We start from the raw sequence: 21,917 nt of genomic DNA, 5'->3' as shown, positions 1-21,917 counted from the left end.
AACAACTCAATTAGCTATTCTCCAAAGCACTTGAAGGCAGGACAAGAAACAACGAATGGAAACTAAGCAAGGAGAGAAGCAACCCTGAACCAAGGAGAAATTTCTTGATAGTGAGAACATTAACCAGCGGAATGGCTTGTCTCCAGAAGTTGTGGGTGCTCCATCATTGGAGGCTTTTAAGAAGAGAGTGGACAGCCACTTGTCTGGAATGGTATAAGAGCTCCTGCTTGATCAGGCGGTTGGACAGGAAGACCTCCAAGGTCCCTTCTATTATTCTGTTATTTCCAAACGATATTATAGGAATCCACCAGCCAGCTTTTTTTGTTTTGTTTTGCCAATTGAGATGTCTCCTGCAATGCCGAAGAGCGTAGCTTAGTGGATTTCCTTAGTACGGTAACATAAATTTTAGAAGAATCTTATTGATTTTACTAGATTTAGAAGCCCCCACTGAGAGTCAGATTGGCCTAGTTGTTAAGGCACCAAGCTAGAAACCCAGGAGACGGTGAGCTCTAGTCCCACCTTAGTCATGAAGCCAGTTGGGTGGGCCGGTCACTCTCTTTCTCTCTGCCCTAGGACAGAAGCAAGGGCAAATTGCTTCCAAAATCATGCTGAGAAAACTGCAGAGACTATGCCAGTCACTCAACAACTGACTCAATGGGATCAAAAGAAGGGGGATTAACAGCAGTGAGTGATGGGGCATATGGGATGAGGCCAGGATTGCTACTTCTTAGGCAAGAAAAACCAAAACTACACATATAGACTGGGTGAAACCAGGCTTAATAGCAGTAACTGTGAGAGGGATCCTGGAATCTTAGTGGACAACCAGCTAAATATGAGCCAGCAGTGTGCGGCGGCAGCCAAAAAATTCAATGCAGTCCTAAAATGCATTAACAGATGGATACCATCAAGATCAAGTGAGGCACTAATACTACTCTATAAAGCCTTAATAAGACCACCCCTAGAATGCTGTATCCAATTTTGATCACCACACTATAAAAAAAGATGTTGAGACTCTAGAAAAAGTGCAAAGAAGAGAAACCAGGATGATTAGGGGACTGGAGGCTAAAACATTCGATGAACGGTTGCAGGAATTGGGCATGGCTAGTCTAGTGAAGAGAAGGACCAGGGAAGACATGATAGCAGTGTTCCAATATTTGAGGGGCTGCCACAGAGAGGAGGGGGTCCAGCTATTCTCCAAGGCAGCCGAAGGCCAGACAAGGAATAATGGATGGAAACTAATCAAGGAGAGATTTAACCTGGAAATAAGGAAGAATTTCCTGACAGTGAGAACAATCAATCCATGGAACAGAAGTTGCCTTTGGAAGTTGTGAGAGCTTCATCACTGGAAGCTTTCAAGAAGAGACTGGGCTGCCATCTGTCAGAAATGGTGTAGGGTCTCCTTCTGCTTGGGCAGGGGGTTGGACTAGATGACCTACAAAGTCCCTTCCAATTCTGTTAGAATAGAATAGAATAACAGAGTTGGAAGGGACCTTGGAGGTCTTCTAGTCCAACCCCCTGCCCAGGCAGGAAACCCTACACCACTTCAGACAAATGGTTATCCAACATCTTCTTAAAAATTTCCAGTGTTGGGGAATTCACAACGTCTGCAGGGAATTGTTCCACTTATTAATTGTTCTGTCAGGAAATTTCTCCTTAGTTCTAAATTGCTTCTCTCCTTGATTAGTTTCCACCCATTGCTTCTTGTCCTGTCTTCAGGTGCTTTGAATAATAGTTTGACTCCCTCTTCTTTGTGGCAACCCCTGAGATATTGGAACACTGCTATCATATCTCCCCTACTCCTTCTCTTCATCAAACCAGACATACCCAGTTCCTGCAACCGTTCTTCCTATGTTTTAGCCTCCAGTCCCCTAATCATCTTTGTTGATCTTCTCTGCACTTTCTAGAGTCTCAACATCTTTTTTTCATCGTGGTGACCAAAACTGAATGCAATATTCCAATTGTGGCCTTACCAAGGCATTATAAAGTGGTATTAACACTTCACGTGATCTTGATTCTATTCCTCTGTTTATGCAGCCCAGAACTGTGTTGGCTTTTTTGGCAGCTGTTGCACACTGCTGGCTCATATTTAAATGGTTGTCCACTAGGACTCCAAGATCCCTCTTACAGTTACTACTATTGAGCAAGGTACCACATATACGGTACCTGTGGCGTTTTGTTTTTCTTCCCTAAATGTAGAACCTTGCTTTTTTCATTGTTGAATTTCATTTTGTTAGATAGCGCCCAATGTTCAAGTTTGTCAAGATCCTTCTGTATCTTGAGTCTATCTTCTGGAGTATTAGCTATTCCTGCCAGCTTGGTGTCATCTGCAAATTTGATGAGTTCCCCATCCAAGTCATTGATGAAGATGTTGAAGAGCACTGGGCCTAAAACAGAGCCCTGGGGTACTCCACTGCATACTTCCCTCCATGTAGATGCAGTTCCATTGAGGACTACACGTTGAGTGCAGTTGGTCAGCCAGTTACGAATCCATCTGGTGGTGATGCTGTCTAACCCACATTTTTCTACTTTATTTAGTAGTAGGTTATGGTCTACTTTATCAAATGCTTTACTAAAGTCCAAGTAAATTATATCGACAGCATTCCTCTGGTCCACTAATTTTGTCACTTTGTCAAAGAATGCAATAAGATTAGATCTGTTTTTGACAAACCCATGTTGGCTTTTGGTTATTACTTGGTTTGCTTCTAGGTGTTCAGTGATTCGTTGTTTGATTATCTTTTCCAGAACATTCCCTGGTATTGAGGTCAGGCGGATAGGTCTGTAGTTTCCTGGATCTATTTTTTTTTCCTTTTTTGAAGATGGGAACTACATCAGCTCTTTTCCAATCCTCTGGCAGTTCCCGTGATCCAGGATCTTTGAAAAATATAGTTCAGTGGTTTTGAGATCTTGTCTGCCAGTTCCTTCAGAACCTTGGGGTGTAATCCATCCGGTCCTGGTGATTTGAACTCATCTAGGGTAGACAGGTGTTAATTTACCATTTTCTTCCTTATTTTAACTTGTGTTCCTAATCTGTTTTTTATGGTGCTGTTTTTGATAGGTTGGACTGTTTTTTCCTTTTGTGTAGACAGATGCAAAAAATGAGTTAAGTAGTTCTACTTTCTCCCTTCTTGCCACTTTCAACTTCTTGCCACTTTCTCCCAGCAATGGGCCAATTGTTTCCTTGACTTTTTTTTTGTTTTTAATATGTTGGAAGAAGTTTTTTTTTGTTATTTTTTACTTTAGTCGCAAGCCTTTGTTCATTGTGAGCCTTAGCTTTCCTCACTTCATCTTTACAGGCTCAAGCTATTTGCTGATATTCTGCCTTAGTTATTTGCCCCCCTTTCCACTTTTTATACTAGTCCTTTTTGTCTTTCAATTTGTTAGAGAGTTCTTTATGAAGCCATGCTGGATTCTTTTGAGATCTATTATTTTTCTTCTTCATTGGTATTGTGCTAGACTGGGCTTTTATCATCTCACTTTTCAAAATTTCCCAAGCTTCTTAAGTTGTTTTCCCCTTGAGGATTCTCATCCATGGAATCCTTCTCAAGCTCTCTCTAAATTTATTGAAGTTAGCTCTCTTAAAGTCCAAGACTCTAGTTTGACTTTGTTCTACTACCTGTGTTTACATAATGTTGAATTCCAATACTGCGTGATCATTTGTCCCCAAAGTTCCTGTAGCTTCAACACCGTCTATCATTTCATCTCTGTTAGTGAGAATTAAGTCCAATATAGCTGATCCCCTTGTTCCCTTCTCTACTTTTTGGGAAACAAAGTTGTCTGCTAGGTTTGTTAGGAGCCTGTTGGATCTTCCACTTGGTGCAGAGTTTGTCTCCCAGTTGATGTCAGGGTAGTTAAAATCCCCCATTACTATTGTGATGTGCTTCTTACATACCTTAGTTAGCTGACTAGCAAAAAGTTCATCTACTTCCTCTGTTTGGTTGGGTGGCCAAAATCTGTTCTTCCATGGATGAGATCCTTAGATTATTGCACTAGCTTAAATTTACAGAGAGGAAAGGAAAGATGAGCAAAAGTATGAAAATACAACTTGCTTAATTTGGGCCAAGTTGCAGCAGAGGAAACATTCACGTTTAGCCTTCCCAACTTGAATAATTTCAGGGCATCTCTGTTGACGGAGTACTTTCTCCAGATCCTTGTGCTAGATTCTGCCCACTCACCCATCAACACTCCCCCTCCCCACAAACACCGCAGATAGGACCTTGGGACATTTGGAAATGTTTGATCCAACAGCATTTCCTTTTGACTATTCCAGCTGGAAAAACCCTGCTCTGGAGTGACATGATCTGAAAATGGCTCTATGGAATGAACACCGAATTAGCAAAATGAGGAATCAAACAAAAGGCCCTTTAAGTGGACCCTGGCATGGGAGGAGGGGGCTGGGGGAAGGAGGAGGAGGAGACCACCCTTCATTTTTAATGTAAAAATAACCCCTCACAAACAGGACTATAAAGGAGAATGTCTTCGTGGATTTAATTCTCTTGAAGTTGGAAGTTGCGTGGATCAGAAGTCACTGGCCAATTAATTGCCATCCATTCTTCTTCATTCCTGTAGATAGAATTTCCTGCCTGCAATTTCAATGAAGCAATGAAGACAAATAGCTTTAATTAGATGTCTTACAGAGCTGACCTTCTCGCTTGTTTTCAGTTTAATAAAGTTTACGGTGTATTAATCAGAAGGAAATTTTATTAGAAAAGAATAACTTTTTTTTTTCATGGGAAACAGGTTTTCTGGATAGGAAGATTTTACGTGGGATTGGTCCTTGTGTTCTATTAATCCCCTTGTAAGGAGAACCAGATACCCCATTAGATCTACAAATACATAATAGGTAGAATGTATATAGTTCTTGGGACAAATTCCTTCTAATTTTGACTACTGGTGGGCAGTAAGTTAAAAGTACAAGGTTTTTAAAAAGCATTTTCTGTGAATTTGAACTCTGGACATTAAGAGGGTGTATTTTATTTTAATGCTGCCTGTTCTTGAATGAATAATTTTTTAAAAAAGTTGGTTTGTCTTAAGTTTCCCAAGAATTGGTCTTGTATTATGCTCAAATATAAGCAGATGCCAAATAAAAATATTAACAAATTCCCCCAGTGGGTTGTGGGCAAAACGTACTCACAAACCAAACATTCATTGGTCAACCAGCAGCCCTCAACTGGAGTTTAAGTTGCCTTTTGCAAGGGATCGATTCAGGATTTTGGTGGGAGCTGCCTCGCTTCCCCAGAGGCTGTTCTGGAGAAAGAGAGGAAAGGTATCAAGAGGGAAAAAATAAGAGAAGGAAAGGAGGGGGCAGAGAAGAAATATTTCCTCACCCTCCTAATAGTAATTACTGTCCTACTGATATAATAACCAAACCAACACTAGGTGGCGCTCAAGGACCTAAAAATGAAATTAAAGTCTACCTTAACAGGATTTTTAAATTTCTCTTGTCACTGTGTGCAAAGTAGCTTGGCCAAAATCCCTGAGCAACACCTCACTAGACCTTTAGCGCAACCCCGTGAAATCTCATGAGGTTTTAGCTTTTTTTGCATTGAATTTCAATTTTGCATCTACGACTTTGTATGAAGGGTTTGATGATGGCTTTTCACTGACCTACTGAAGCTGACTTCAGGCAGAAACCTGTTGAACCAACGGCCTTGGGGATCCCTGAAGCCAGGTTTCTGCAACCTAATTTTTATAAGGTGGGGGGGGGGGGCAGGATCTCATTCTTCCAAAAGTTGGTAAGAGGGGAATAAGTTGTTGGGTCTTGGACAGCACTTACTTTCATTTAAACGGTACGTCTAAGATGACAATTTCAGTGTGTAATTTACCCCAGCTCTCAAATGAAACATTCAACCGCCCTAGACAGATGTCAGATTAATTCCATGCCTTTTTAAAGAAAAATCCTCCATCTTCTGAACGACCCGCTCTCCCTCTCATCACAAAGGTTACCTCCCTTTATCTTGCTAATTTTGCTAACATTCAGGGCTTGTTGACACATCTAGTTATTGCATTTTGTGTGTCTACACCTGGTTGATCTTTGGAAAGGTGGTCCCTTCTGTTAGGCTAATCCAGAAGGTAGGACCATGAAGGTGAACCTATGGCATGCGTGCCACAGGTAGCACATGTAGCCATATCGGTCAGCACGCAAGCTCAGCTCCGGCACACCAGTTGATTTTCGGGTCTTCTGGGCCCACCAGAAGTAGGGAAACAGGCTGTTTCCTGCCTCTGGAGGACCTCTGGGGGTGGTGTGAAAGGCCCATTTTTCTCTCTCTGCAGCCTCCAGAGCCTTTCTAGGAGCCTGGGGAGGGCAAAAACGGCCTTCACCCTCCGGAGGCCGAAAATGGCCCGTTTGCCAACTTCCGGTCCCACCTACCCTCCCACCCGCCCACTCCTGGCACGCAATGGCAAAAAGGTTAGCCATCAATGGGGTAGGAGATGCTGGAACCTACTCATGGACACAATTTTCAATTTTTTCCATTCATTTCCAAGTAATGCTCTGAGCATTCATTTTGGCCTCAACTCCCCTAAAGGTAGAAAAGAAACCCCAATGTTTTTATCCCTGGCCTGGTGGGCTTTAGAGAGTGCTGGGGATTGCCCTGCTGTGAAGTATCGAGAACAGAGAAGAGAATTCACACAACCCAAAGGAGGAAGCCGAAGACAAAATGTGTGTGTGTGTGTGTGTGTTATTCTGGATCTCCAGCGGGGTTGGCTCAATTCTGCTTTGGGTCCGGCCAGTTTCGAGCCTTGAAAAACTTCTTCAGTCCTTTAAGGTTGACGGGTGGGAAGTAAGGTCCAAGCCTCTTACGGATCCACCATTTCTGCTGCCGGGCGTGCTGTCCACCTGGCCGGCTGAACTTGTACCTGAAATGCTCTCCCCGAACCCACCTGCAAGAAGCAGAGACGTTGCAATGAGAACCACAGTCTGCTCCTCTTCCGCCATAAGAGTAACAGAGATGGAAGGGACCTTGGAGGTCATCTAGTCCAACCCCCTCTGCTCACGCAGGAGACCTATACGAGGGATTCGAACCACCAACCTTTCTGATCGACAAGCTCAGCGTCTTAGCCACTGAGCCACTTAGGGAGTTCCTCCTTCAGCAAAACACAGCAAACTCTATTTTCTCCAGCAATTGGTGCCAAACAGGGCAAGACATACCGGGCTCTCTGCTTTTACAGGATCGGTCCTTGGAGGAACAATTCAACCTGCCCTGCCCCGTAGATCATCTTCTTTTAATGACCCCATAATCCCTTGCGGGGTGGAGTCTGGGCAACTGAATGGAGCTAACAGAATGTTTACTGGCCGTATGCCCTTCCTGTCGCCAATGCAGAGTTTTGTTCAGCAGATATATTCTCATTTTGCCCAGAGAGAGAAATAGCTGCCTCTTCCTAGGATTTTTTTTAAGTTTTTTATTTTTTCCCCTCATAACTATATCTTAAATGTAATTTCTTATCTAACATACATATTTTCTTTTAACTTTCATACTAATAAAATCTTCATCCTAAAACAATTTAAGTATATTCGGGGTTGCTTTTCTACCATTTCATCTCCCTTGTTTTACAACAATTCTTCTTCTCCCTCTCCTCTCTTTCCTTTCCCTCCCTTCTTCCATCTACTCTTCTACTTTCTTCTTTCCTCCTCTCCTTCTCCTCCTCTCCTTCCCCTTCCTTTCCCCCACACCTTCCTCCCTTCTAACCTTCTTTCCTACTCTTGTTTCCCCTCTCTTTCTTCCTCTCCTTTTCCCTTTCTTCTTTCCCTCTCTCTCCTTCCTCTCTCCTCTCCTCTATCCCTTTCCATTCTCTCTTCATTGTTGCATTCATTTTCAATTTAGTATTTTTCAAAGTGGTATTCAAGCAGTCCCGATTTTTACTTTCTTTTCAATTACTTTTTCATTTTACTAAATTCACACATATCATCATAAATGTACATTTATATAATAACATGTTCTTTCTTTTTCCACCCCCCTTTTCCATTTTCCATTTACACAGGTGTCTTCTGGGTTTCTATTTCTTTTTTGTCTTCTCTCTCATTTACTTATACCTTATCTAATTTATTTCTCTATAATCTTTTATTCATATTTCTTTTCTAACCATTCATAAAACCATCCCCATGTCTTGAAATACACTGATTCCTCTTTATCTTTTATTCTCAATGTTAACCTATTCATTTCTGCATATTCTAAAATTTTCTTTATTACCTCCCCTTCTGATGGGATTTTTTCTGTCTTCCACTTTTGTAAAAATACAATTCTTGCCGCTGTTATTATATAAATAATCAAATATGTATCTTCCTTGCTATATTTCTCCGGTAATATACCCAATAAAAATGCCTCTGATTTTAACTCTATACCCGTGATGGCGAACCTCTGGCACGCGGAGCCATATTGGTGGGCACACGAGCGTTGTGCTAGCTCAGCTCCAGTGCGCATGTGCGCGCCGGCTAGCTGATTTTGGGGCCTTCCGGTCCCAATGGAAGTCAGAAAACGGGCTGCTTCCGACCTCCAGAGGGCCTCCAGGGGGGTGGGGAAGGCCGTTTTCGCCCTCCCCAGGCTCTTAGAAAGCCTCTGGAGCCTGTGGAGAGCAAAAAACGGGCCTACTGGGCCCACCGTGCCATTGCATGCCAAAAGCGGGGTGGGAGGGGGTGGGGTGGGGTTTCGTGCATGCATGCATGGGGGCGGGGTGGGGCACATTGAATTATGGATTTGGGTATGCATGCACGCAACCCCCCCCCCCCCAACACTCTCCCTGCTTTGGGCACGCGACAGCAAAAAGGTTAGCCATCACTACTCTATACGTTAGTGCAACATTTCCTCTAACCATGCCTGTATTCTAATCCAATAATTGCCTTTTCCTAGGATTGAACTCACAGCCTCCTGATTGTGTGGCGAGAGCTCCACCTCTAGGCTACCGCACCACTCGACCTGTCCCATAGATGGTGGGGGCAAATTAGAGATAATGCAGGTAGTTCTTGAATTATGAAAAGTTTGTTTAGTGACTGCTCAAAGTTACAACAACACTAAAACAGTGAGTTATGACCACTTTTCACGCTTATGACTGTTGCAACATCCCCATGAAAATTGTGATCAAATTCAGACGCTTGGCAACTGACTCATATTTATGACAGTTGCAGTGTCGTCCCCCTTTTGCATCTCTGACAAGCAAAGTCCACAGGGAAGCCAGTTTCACTTAACAACCATGCTACTAATTTAACAACTGTAGTGACTCACTTAACAACTGTGGCAAGAAAGGTAATAAAATGGTGCAAAACTCACTTAACAACAGAAATTTTGGGCTCAATTATGGTCATAGGTTGAGAACTTCAACTACCTGTATTGTGACTTTTTTTTTTTTTTTTTACTTCTGTGGACATCTCTGGAGAAAATATAGAAATAGGATAGGATAGGATAGACGAGAAGAGAGTAGAGTAGAATAGAATTGGAATAGAATAGGAAGGGACCTTGGAGGTCTTCTAGTCCAGCCCCCTGCTCAAGCAGGAAAACCTATATTATTTCAGACAAGTGATTGTCTAGACTCTTCTTAAAAACCTCCAGTGATGGAGTGCTCACAATTTCTGGAGGCCAGCTGTTCCACTGGTTAATTGTCCTCACTGTTAGGAAGTTTCTCCTTAATTCCAGGTTGCTTCTCTCATTGATTGGTTTCCAACCATTGTTTCTTGTTTTGCCTTCTGGTGCTTTGGAGAATAATTTGACCCCCTCTTCTTTGTGGCAGCCCCTCAAATACTGGAATACTGCTTTCATGTCGCCCCTAATTCTTCTTTTCTTTAGATTAGCCAAACCCAAATCCTGTAACTGTTCTTCATATGGTTTAGTCTCCAGGCCTTTGATCCTCTTAGTTGCTCTTCTCTGAACTTTTTCCAAAGTCTCAACATCTTTTTTGTAGTATGGTGACCAAAATTGGTTGCAGTATTCCAGGTGTGGCCTTACTAAGGTTTTATAAAGCGGCACTAATACTTCACATGATTGTGATTCTATGCCTCTGTTTATACAGCCCAGGATTGTATTAGCTTTTTTGGTGGCTGCTCCACACCGCTGGCTCATATTCAAGTGATCATCCCCTAGGACTCCAATGTCCCTCTCACAGTTACTGTTTTTGAGCCAGGTCTCACCCAATCTGAAAGAAGGAGGAGGAGGAGGAGGAGGAGGAGGAAGAGGAAGAAGAATCAGGAGGTTGTGAGTTCGATCCTAGGTACAGGCAGATGTAGGGTCTCCTGCTTGGGCAGGGGGTTGAACTAGATGACCAGCAAGGTCCCTTCCAACTGTTAATCTGTATCTGGAAGAAGAAGGAGGAGAAGGAGGAAAAGGAAAAGGAAAAAAGGGAGAAGGAGAAGGAGAAGGAAAAGGAAAAGAAGGAAAAGAAAAAGAAAAAGGAAAAGGAAAAGAAGGAAAAGGAAAAGAAGGAAAAGAAAAAGGAAAAGAAGGAAAAGGAGAAGGAAAAGAAGGAAAAGGAAAAGGAAAAAAGGGAGAAGGAGAAGGAAAAGGAAAAGAAGGAAAAGGAAAAGGAAAAGGAAAAGGAAAAGGAAAAGGAAAAGAAGGAAAAGGAAAAGGAAAAGAAAAAAGGGAGAAGGAGAAGGAGAAGGAAAAGGAAAAGAAGGAAAAGAAAAAGGAAAAGGAAAAGGAAAAGGAAAAGAAGGAAAAGGAAAAGGAAAAGAAGGAAAAGGAAAAGAAAAAGAAGGAAAAGGAAAAGGAAAAGAAGGAAAAGGAAAAGGAAAAAAGGGAGAAGGAGAAGGAGAAGGAAAAGGAAAAGAAGGAAAAGAAAAAGGAAAAGGAAAAGGAAAAGGAAAAGAAAAGGAAAAGGAAAAGAAGGAAAAGAAAAAGAAAAAGAAGGAAAAGGAAAAGGAAAAGAAGGAAAAGGAAAAGAAAAAAGGGAGAAGGAAAAGGGAAAGGGAAAGGGAAAGGAAAGGTATCGTTCCCCATGGAGCCTGCTTTTGCAGCCTCCTGAATCCTTTCTGTCATGGAGGAGCAGGTTCGCTTTCTCGCTGCCAAAACCGTCTATTCTCTCAGCCTGGACATTCCCGCGCTTCCTCCTCCAGGCTGGGACAGCTGCACTGCAAAGATGCCCCCTGCCCCCAGGCGTCAGCCCACAGTGACATCTTCCAACTGGGAAGGCTTGCAAAGAGGCAACATCTCTAAGCTGTTGTGGCTGGAGGCTAAACCTTCCAGACAGGTGAAAACGGTGGTGGAGGCAGGCAGCTGTCTCTCTCTCTCTCTCTCTGGAACAGTTGGGATGTTTTTGGAGGGAAAAGGCAAGCATGCACGCACACACACAGACACACACAGACACGGAAGGATTGGGAGACAAGCAGGGTGGGTAAAATGTTTCCCTACGAGTTGGGACTTTTATGATGAAATAACAGTAGGAGAGGGAGTGTGAGCCAAGGAAGCAGGGGTGAAATGCTGCCAGTTCGGATCGGTTCGGAGAACCGGAAGCGACGACAGCACGGTGCTCCACCCACCTGCCCGGTCATCGTTACTTCCTGGTTTTAACGAGGAAGTAACCTGTTTTTTACCCTCTGCGCATGCACAGAAGGATTTGCACATGCGCAGTGGGTTTGGGCACTCATGTGACGTGCGCGGCACATGCACTTCCGAACCGGTAGGGAAGGTAAATAGATTTCACCCCTGCTAGGAAGCCTCTGCCATTGTCAAGAAGGATCAAGCTGCACAAGGCAATTTGTAGTTGGTGACACATACAACATGCTAAACCCGAAACGAGGCAGCATCTCTTTTTCCGTGTGTTAGAATCGGTTCTTTGACTCTTGCAGCTGCCTGGACAAGTTCCTGCAATGTTCTTGGCAAGATTTCAGAAGTGCTTTGTCGCCATCTCCTAGGGCTGAGAGAAAGCGGCTGGCCCAAGGTCACCTAACTGGGTGTGATGCCTCAAGAGGAACTAGAACTCCCAGTCTCCTGTTTCTAGTAGTCTGAGGCCTGAACCACTAGACCAAACTGGTCCTCTAAATGGGAGTTTGCAAAGCATGGGGGGGCCCCGCATGAAGCCCAATAATCCATATCCTGATTTAACATAGTGGCCTTCACATGCCATGCTAGGAAAATGGTGGCTTCCAAGAACCCTGAGTTATTTAGTTGAGGATGAAGAAGGATTTGTGAAGAAGCAACGTCAAAAGTTGTGCAGTTTGTGCTACTATGAAAAAGAGACTCCTCCAACAAGTAGCCGACCCAACCGGTCCATGGGAAGAGATTGCCATGGATTTCATGGTGGAGCTTCCAGAAACGGCACTGAATCTTGTTTCTTCATCCTTGTTGTGGTCCGCCAGCAGCCTGCGGAGCTGGCAGCGGAGTCTGACAGTGAGGAGGCTGAGGAAGAACATGGGCCAGTCCTGGAGTCAGGGGAAGGCCCGGATGAGGGCTCTGCCTTGGAGGCAGAGATGAGGCCAGGGCCATCTGGGAGCGATGCACGGACTCCGGAGCCTCCAGAGGCGGACAGAAGAGGCAGAGGAACAGGAGGAGCCTGTTCCTAGTGCACGCATGCGCAGAGCTGCCAGAAGGCAAGAGCAGCTAAAGCAAAAGGGACAACTCGGGAGTAGGGCCAAGAGATGATTGGCCCCTCCCTTAAGGCTTAAAAGAGCAGCAACGAGTCGTTGGGTTCTTTGTAGAAAAGCAACGTTGATTCCAGTGCTATTTGTCAGTGTCTCTTGAACTTTGTGGGGTCTTTGTGGGATTTCTGCCAAGAAAATGGCAGAAGCAGAGGTGGAGAGCCTTGGTAGTACAGGGGTTTAAGGCACCCTGTTATTAAGCTTATTAAGACCAGCTGCCTGCAATTACTGCAGGGTTCGAATCTCGCCAAGGCTCAAGGTTGACTCAGCCTTCCATCCTTTCTAAGGTAGGTGAAATGAGGACCCAGTTTGTGGGGGCAATAAGCTGACTTTGTATAAATATACAAAAGGATGAAGGCTATTGCTGAGCACATTGTAAGCCGCCCTGAGTCTTCGGAGAAGGGCGGCATATAAATCAAATTAAAAAAAAAAAAAAAGCCTTCGGCAGGCTGCCAAAGACATCAAAGGTTGGTGATAAGGCTGATGGATTAGTTATTAAGAATTTTGTTTTGGACTAAGCTGAGAATGAATTCATTCTCAGCTGTTTTAATAAAATAAGTTTGTTGTGGACTGAATTGTGTTTGGTAATCACTACTTGGGCCTTGGTCACAACAACCCTCAAGGAGTTTCCCGTAGGCAGCAATTTCAATATCAAGAGCCGTCTTGAGAATTGACATGCCTCAATTCTTTGCATGCATTACTCAGAACCCTGACACACATCTCAACCAAATGGGCATGGAAGACTTCCAAGTGAAGGGCCCCCTTAGACCAGGGGTCCCCAACCCCTGGTCCATGGACTGGCAGTGGGCTGTGGCATGCCAGAAACCGGGCCATGCAAACAAGCGAAGCCCCATCCGTGGGATGCAGGCAGCGTGCGAAAGCACATCCCCTCCAGTGCGCAGAAAAAACTCTCTCCGTGTAATTGGTCCCTGGTGCCCAAAGGTTGGGGCCGCTGCCTTAGACAATTCCTCCAAGGCCTGGGAACAGACACTGCTGCACTGCAAGCTACATTTGGCAATGGTGGGGTGAGAAGCCAACCTGGGTTTTTTTTCCTAGTTGAAAAATAGAATAGGATAGAATAGGATAGGATAGAATAGAATAGAATAGAATAGAATAGAATAGAATAGAACCGTGATGGTAACCTATGGCACGTGTGCCACAGGTGGCACACGGAGCCATTTCTGTGGGCATGCAAGCCGTCACCCTAGGTCGGTTGCAACACGCATGTGCCAGTTGCTTCCGGTTCTGTCCAGTTCTTTAAAACCGGTAGTAAAAATGGCGGGAGGCTCCGCTCACCCGCCCAGACATCATAATTGACGATCCCGTGTGCACTCACATTGTGAACTGGTAGTAAAGGTAAGTAGTAAGCCACCCCTGGCATGTGCGCACGCCTCCCACCGTTCAGCTGACTTTCGGGTCTCAGCCGCATATGTGGGAGACGCGCATGCATGCCCATGCCACCCCGCTCCTCCCAGGAGTCTCCATGTGGCCTGTTTTGGATGCCAGGTAAGTACAGGGCTCACATGGAGGCTCTGGGAGGGTGAAAAACAGGCCTCCTGGAAGTCCCAAAACAGACCGTTCCAAGCTTCCAGAGGGCCGGGGAAGGCTGTTTTCACCCTCCTGGAGGTTCCAGGAAAGCCTCCGGAGGGCGAAAAATGGGCCTCCCGAAAATACCGGAAGTCTGGAAACGGGCCATTTCCGGCTCCGGAGGGCCTGCAGAGGCCATTTTCGCCTTCCTGGAGGCTTCAGGGAGGCCTGCTAGGCCCAAAATGGGGTGCAGGGAGGGGGATCGTGACGCCTGCGCAGGCAGGAAGGGCAGCACAGGGGGGTTGCACATGCATGTGCAGGGGGCAGGGTGGGGAATGCAGGGAGGCATTTCATTATGGGTGTGGAAAAACACGTGCGCTTTTGGCACCTGAGGAAAAAAAGGTTAGCCATCACTGGAATAGAATATAGAATATAAAATAGAATTAGAATAAAATAGAAGAATAGAACAGAATAGAATAGAATAGAATAGAATAGAACAGAATAGAATAGAATAGGAGCTGGTAGGGACCTTGGAGGTCTTCTAGTCTAGCCCCCTGCTCAAGCAGGAGAACCTATATCATTTCAGACAAGTGACTCTCTAGTCTCTTCTTAAAAACACCCAATGATGGAGCGCCCAGGATTTCTGAAGATTTAATTGTCCTTTCACACTTGAGTAAAAGCTTACACCAACCATGCGGCTAAATCGCTTATTAATTCTTGCAGCCCAAGCCAGGCGTCTTTTAAGATTTATGAGGACTAAATGCTTTATGAAACCTTGAGCCAGACCTAAAGTTTTGTGCCCGGATGTTTTGCAAATGTCCCTTTGCCCAAGTCAAGTTTCACACTCAATTAGATTACTCCCACCCATGACCTCATGTTTTAACCTTTTTTCCTTTTTACAGAAGCGAGCCAGTCATCTGCTTTTCATTTTCTGTTTTACTGCACTTGCACGGCAGCAATAACCCACACCGCAATCTCATTTCATTTTTAAGTGTCCAAAGGATTCCAGTCAACTTTGCTCTCCAACTCTTTAATTCTTCTCAAGATTAACTGTCAGAGAACCCACACGAGCTTTATGAAACGCCAGGCCCAAGAGGGAAAAGTATTGGGGAACAAATTCGGTCCCGCAAACGTGATCCTTCCTTTGCAAGTCTTCATTTGGTGTGGGAACATGTGTGCATGTGTGTCTGTGAGGGAAAGAGGAAAAGCAGGAACTGGGCAGGGCTAGTCTAGTGAAGAGAAGGACCAGGGGAGACATGATAGCGCAGCAAACTAATAGCCTGTTATTAACATTCAGCTGCCTGCAATTACTGCAAGTTCGAATCTCACCAGGCTCAAGGTTGACTCAGCCTTCCATCCTTTCTAAGGTAGGTAAATTGAGGACCCAGTTTGTGGGGGCAATAAGATGATTTTGTATAAATATACAAAAGTATGAAGGCTATTGCTTAGCGCATTGTAAGCCGCCCTGAGTCTCCGGAGAAGGGCGGCATATAAATCAAATAAAAAAAAATAAATGATAGCATCTTCTAAAGTTTGAGAGGCTGCCACAGAGAGGAGGGGGTCAAGCTATTTTCCAAAGCACCTGAAGGCCAGACAAGGAATCATGGATGGAAGCTGAACAAGGAGAGTCTAGAATGAATGAAGTACTTTGAATTTTTGTTGGAAAAGTGAACAGCATGAAGGGAGATTTTGTTTGTTGAACATTTAAAAAAAAAAACAACCCAGATTTTGGATACAAACACATACATTAATTTTGAAGATTTTAAAGGTTAAAGTACAACTGAGTACAACCAGAGCCTTTTCTTCTGGGATTAGTGGACAGACAATTAAAAAACAAGTCATGAAACTTTCTTTTTTCGTATAGCAACGGCAGTGCCACGATTATATGCTCAAATATGGAAAGGTTTGACAAGGCTCACAATGGAGGAATGGGTTGGTCAGGATGATGGAATTTGCGGAAATGGCTGAATTGACTTGTTTGATCGGGAAAAAAAGATATTTATTGCTGACTGGAAATCCCTTATAGGCTCTTTTTGCACAAAATGGGGAAAAAATGCACTTATGCTTTGTGGTTTCATGATTAGAAAAAGAAAAATAATAGAAAAGAATGAACTTTTTTGTAATCATAGATAAGAGAAATCTATTTATATTTGCTTCAAAGGAAACTGGAAGCTTCTCTTTCCATTTCTTTTTATTCTTTCTTTCTACACTTTTGCTTTTTCCTTTATTTTTTTTTTTTTTGCTTCTTTTACTCTTTATTAATAAACTTTTAGTAAACATTTATTTGTTTTTTTTTTAAAAAAGATGTCCCTTAAATTGGACTTACTTGGGTGGTGCCTTGTCCTCAAATGGGTTGAAGGCCAGAAGAGACAAAGTTTCCTTCTCGTTGGCCAAGAGTTTCCCGGCTAAGTGAATGACCCATTCGTTCTGTTCATAGGTCTTATGGAGAAAGAGAGGGGAGAAAACACACATTTTGAGAAACAATGCAAATGAAATGGATTTTAAGCCAAACATGTCAACTGGAAGCGTCTGAATAATAAAAGATGAAAGCAATGTATTAATATATACAGAAAACAGCCCCCATCCTTCATGCGTTTATTAGAATTGGTGTTGTGACCCAGGTCCAAGTAGTTAATATTAAATACAAACAGTTTGAAAACAAACAGACTTTATTAGAACAGCTGAGAATTAACTCATTCTCAGTGTAGTCCAAACTAAATTAAAGCAAATTCTTCAAAACACCATTCCACAGTTTATCACCGACCTTGGGATAATTAGGCAAACTGCCAAAGGCTTCTCTTGGCAAAAGTTCAGAAGCAGAAGACGCCGACAAGAGATAAGTGCAGCAAGACAAGAACAAGTCTTTCAACGTTGTTTTCCGACAAAGAGCCCAAGAGCCGTTGCTGGTCTTTTAAGCCTTACGGGAGGGGCCAATCATCTCTTGGCCCTACTCCCGAGTCGTACTCTTTGCTGTAGCTGCTCCTGCCTTCTGGCAGCTCTTCTCATACGTGCACTAGGAACAGGCTCCTCCTGTTCCTCTGCCTCTCTACTGTCAGCCTCTGGAGGCTCCGGAATCCGCACATCACTCCCCGATGGCCCTGGCCCCATCTCGGCCTCCGACGCAGAGCCCTCATCTGGGCCTTCCCCAGCCTCCAGGACTGGTCCATGTTCTTCCTCGGCCTCATCGCTGTCCGACTCCACTGCCAGCTCCGCAGGCTGTGGGCGGACCACAACAGTTGGGAGCTATAAATTGATTATAGGTAGTCCTCGCCTTATGACCACAATTGACCCCAACATTTCTGTTGCTAAGTGAGATGTTTGTTAAGTGAATTTTGCCCCATTTTGCAATCTTTCTGGCCACAGTTGTTAAGTTAGTAACAGATTGTTAAGGGAATCTGGCTTCCCCCATTGACTTCGCTTGTCAGAAGGTCGCAAAAGGGACCCCAGGATATGACCCCAGTCATAAATATGAGTCAGTTGCCAAGCATCTGAATTTTGATTGCGTAGCCATGGGAATGCTGCAATGGTCGTAAGTGTGAGAAACTGTCATAAGTTGCTTTTTTCAGTGCCGTTGTAACTTTGAACGGTCACTAAATGAACGGTTGTAAGTTGAGGATTACCTATAGACAGGTTAGAACATATGTGTCAGCTAGAAAAACCTTCCCTACCTGGTGTCCTCAGAAGCATTAAAATGTTAATTTTACAACATAAACCGAGTTGAGCAACAGTGTTCCTTCGTATCAGTTCTACACTGAAAACAGAGCTATGATTTGGCAAGTAGAGTGTTGTCATAGTGTTGTAAGGATTGGTTGTAAGTCCTTCTCTACCATCCTCTGGAGTCCATTTAAGCTCACGCCGACTGTTTCAGTGACTCCATCCAGCCACCTCATTCTCTGCCGTCCCCTTCTTCTTTTGCCCTCCATTGTTCCCAGCATTAGGCTCTTCTCCAGTGAGTCCTTCCTTCTCATTAGGTGGCCAAAGTATTTGAGTTTCCTCTTCAGGATCTGGCCTTCTAAAGAGCAGTCAGGGTTGATCTCCTCTAGGACTGACCGGTTGGATCGCCTTGGAGTCCAAGGGACTCGCAGGAGTCTTCTCCAGCACCAGAGTTCAAAGGCTTCCGTTCTTTGGCGCTCAGCCTTTCTTATGGTCCCACTTTCACAGCTGTACATTGCAACTGGGAAAACCATAGCCTTGGCTATACGGTGATATATATACTGTATCTAATCTCCTAGGACGAGTGTAAGCAACCGATGCCTCCGGAGCCGCATGCGGCTCTTTGGCCCCTCTGCTGCGGCTCCCTGTCCCATCACTGGCTGGCCCCACCCCTCGCCCTCCCCTCCCAGTCACTCCTCGCCTGGCCTTGGAAATCCAAGAGATACAGAGAAGGGGGAGAGAGAGGTGGGAGATAGAGATATACAGAGAGAGGGGGAGAGGGGAAGATAGAGAGGGAGACAGAGAGAGAGAATAGAGAGGGTGGGAGAGAGAGACATAGAGAGATAGAGAGAGGGAGAGAGAGGAAGGGAGAAAACAATCGGTTCTCTGCCCTAATAACCGGCTAGGTAGGCGTGGCTAGGGGAGTAATGTGACTGGGTGGGAGTGAGTGACATGGAGTTGGCCACGCCCACCCAGGTTTTGTGGCTCCCGGTGTTTTTTTTTTTTCCTGTGGAAAACGGGTCCAAATGGCTCTTTGAGTGCTTAAGGTTGCAGTCCCCTGTCCTAGGAGAAAAATGAAATGTTGACCGTGTCGGTCAAACTCAAGCCCAGCCTCTGGAGTGGCATCTGGGCACCTTTCCCAATACCCTGAAGAGTGCGTTTCAAATGTTGCTTTCGCCACAGCTACAGAGGGATTGGCTTATAAGCAAAGCGCTTGTAAATATTTACTCAATTGGTTTTTAAAGAGAACTTGCTTTCAGAATTTATTCCCAAGCAGAAGAGAAATTGAGAAAGAATTGAGCAGGGGGTTGGACTGGGAGACCTCCAAGGTCCCTTCCAGTTCTTTTCTGATTGATTGACTGATTGATGGATTGAAATTCAGAGAAATTCTCACGGAGGCAGAATGTGGTTGTTGTTGATACTGGGTGACAAAACGGCAAAGGTTTGCATTATTGTCCGATCTTTCATGTGGACACATGTCTCTCTCCAGCTATCTGTAACCTCCCTGGTTTTCCCATGCATTCTTGAAATCCTGAGGTAAATTTCTAGGGCCACTGTCACTGCTAAGGTTGAGCTCTGTCCTTGAGAAATGGTTGGAGACTATCTGCGTCCCTCAGAGAAATTTGGAGAAGTTTTTCTATCCAATTTCTCTGCCCATAAATTTGGTGAAGATTTTTGAAAGGCCTTTTATGGCCAGTTCTTGCTACTTCAAACATTCATCATAATGAGTAATTCAACTTTCCTCGTGTTCTCTCAAATAAACGCTATGAAGTCAGCACTATTCCTTGTTGAAGTGCCACATGTTAGGAATAAAAATCCTTGTAACTACTGGGATGGAAACTCCCAGATGGTGTTGGAAACAAAACAGAACACAAGGACGCTGAGAGGACATCAGAATGGTTCTCATCCGGAGAGGATACCCCAGTCCCAAGACCCTTCAGCTTCTGACAAGGGAACATCAAAGAACAGCACCTTATCTGAGATACACCACAGAACATAGAATAACAGAAGGGACCTTGGAAGTCTTCTACTCCAATGCCCTGCTTGAGCAGAAGACCTGATACATTTCAGACAAGTGGCTGTCCAGTCTTTCCTTAAAAGCCTCCGGTGATGGAGCACACACAATTTCTGAAGACAAGGAGTTCCACTGGTCAATTATCCATTGGTTAATTGATGTTGATATCAGGGTGGACTCCTGGTTCCTTTCCCACATTAGTGACCTGAGTGTCAGACCTGGAAGTGTCAGACCTGGGACTTTTTACAATTGGGCCTTCAGGCCTGTCACATTTTTCTATTGTGGGAAACTGGAAGGGGGGGATTGCATGGAGTATGGGTGATATGTAGTCAAAATAACATTCCTTTCTCAGAGAGTCAAGGACGCATTGCCCTGGCACATGGAGTCGGATGACTGGGAGGTGTCTCCAGTTTGGACGGTGGATTATTGGACCATGTGATGGACATATGGGTGCTGGGCAGGGACTTGGACTTTCCTTTGGGTGGAGAAAACCTGGAAACTTTCAGATTCGGGTTTTCCCAGATGTGCCAATATGACATCTCTTATAAAATGTAACTTTGAGGAAACTCAAGCCTCGGAGTTTTCTTTTGTTGGGAGTGTAACTTGGAACCCTGACATTGAGCTGAGACCGAGGGCCCTTCAAGCCCAGCAAGGAAGGAAAATTTGGAGGAGCCTTTTTCCAATGCTCTCTCCACAAGGATTTTGGAGGGAAATAAAGAAGGATTTATAGAATGAAAGAGTAAGGTCAAGAAGACCTTCAGAGACCAACTGCTCAAATTATTTCCAACCTCTGACCCCTCACTGAGAACAATAAATTGGTGGAACTAACCAAAGAGAGAAGCCGCCTAGAACTATGGAGAAATTTCCATACAGCGAGATCAATGAACCAATGAAACAACTTGCCTCCAGAAGTTGTGGGTGCACCATTGTTGGACGTTTTCAAGAAGAGATGGGACAGCCATTTGTCTGAAATGGTAGAGGGTCTCCTGCTTGAGCAGGGGGTTGGACTAAAAGACCTCCAAGGTCCCTTCCAACTCTTTTATTCTGCATTCCTTCAAAATAGCTGTACTCTGTGTACTCCTGTCCAACCATCCTTCCCATGGAGGTGCTCAGAGTTTTTCTCTGTAGCCCTCAACCAGGATCTGCTCCCTTTTTCAAACTCTGCCTTTCTTCTGCTGACTTCTTCCCCCCACCTTCCCTCCTCCAATGGGCTCCTGTTCTGTTCAATTTTGGGAGCGTTTGCCGATAAGACTCCTAAGCCCCTTCACATTATTTTTTTCCAACATTCTGCTGAGTTGGAAAAGAATAAAAACGCAGAGGGTTATTATGTTTGGCTAATAATAAATTAGGAAATGTTTTCTTTGCAAAGTAATGGCATGTTACCCAAAAGACAATTAAAAGCACTTCTGGTATAGAAATTAAGCAATGGCATTTCCCACCCACCCCCTAATGCTCTTTGGAAGTGGGTGATCCAGATGGATCCACAAGTGTATAAAACTTCCGATGTGCCAATATTCAAAAAGTCCTCATTCAACCGTGACAGGCTTTAAGGCCTCCTTTTTCTGCTTCCAGTGGAAATCTGGGCCCTCGTCCCAAAAGAGGAAGTTTTCCTAGGAGCTGCCAGCAGAAGGGACTGTTGCGTATCAAGCAGTGAAGAGTTCCTGAAAGCAATCTGTTGTGAGACAGACAGAGGGATGGAAATGGCTTCTCCCATACTTCTTGGTTGCTCTTCAGGAACCAGGGAAGAGTCGGATGGGTTCAATCATTCATTGTCAATACCCCAAAGACCCCAGACCATGCTACTGAATGGAGCCTAGAAATCATTAGACATTTTAAATTACGTTTTAATTCTTGTGCTTTTTTTCTATTTTCTTTTATTGATTCTATTGTGTCATAAACCCATTTCAATTGTCCTACCTGTATTGGAAAAATGACCATTAGATTAATAATAATAAAGAAGAAGAATGAAAAGACTGCAACTTAAAACCAATTAAAAAAAAAGAAGAAGAAAAGACTGCAACTTAAGAGCCGTGGTGGCGCAGTGGTTAGAGTGCAGTACTGCAGGCTACTTCTGCTGACTGCCGGCTGCCTGCAATTTGGCAGATCAAATCTCACCAGGCTCAAGGTTGACTCAGCCTTCCATTTTTCCAAGGTGGGTAAAAT

At 44.3% G+C, this 21,917-nt stretch overlaps 1 protein-coding gene across 4 annotated transcripts in view; it reads right to left on the bottom strand.

The window, feature by feature from the left end:
• Nucleotides 1-4,680: 4,680 nt before the first annotated feature.
• LMF1 (lipase maturation factor 1) overlaps nucleotides 4,681-21,917 on the bottom strand; it is a 227,315-nt gene continuing 210,078 nt past the window's right edge. For all 4 annotated transcript variants that reach the window (XM_087878504.1, XM_087878506.1, XM_087878505.1 and 1 more), the window contains 2 exons: nucleotides 16,413-16,525; nucleotides 4,681-6,879 (listed from right to left, as the gene is read on the bottom strand). In XM_087878504.1, coding sequence (XP_087734630.1) covers nucleotides 6,705-6,879; nucleotides 16,413-16,525 — 288 coding nt within the window. In that variant the 3' untranslated portion in view covers nucleotides 4,681-6,704. The remainder of the gene's footprint in view (nucleotides 6,880-16,412; nucleotides 16,526-21,917) is intronic.

Source organism: Pantherophis guttatus, chromosome 14, assembly GCF_059756535.1.
Source record: "Pantherophis guttatus breed Tessera chromosome 14, ASM5975653v1, whole genome shotgun sequence".
Lineage (NCBI taxonomy): Eukaryota > Metazoa > Chordata > Lepidosauria > Squamata > Colubridae > Pantherophis > Pantherophis guttatus.
The sequence above is the reverse complement of the archived record's forward strand: the minus strand, read 5'-3'. Positions and strand labels throughout refer to the sequence as shown.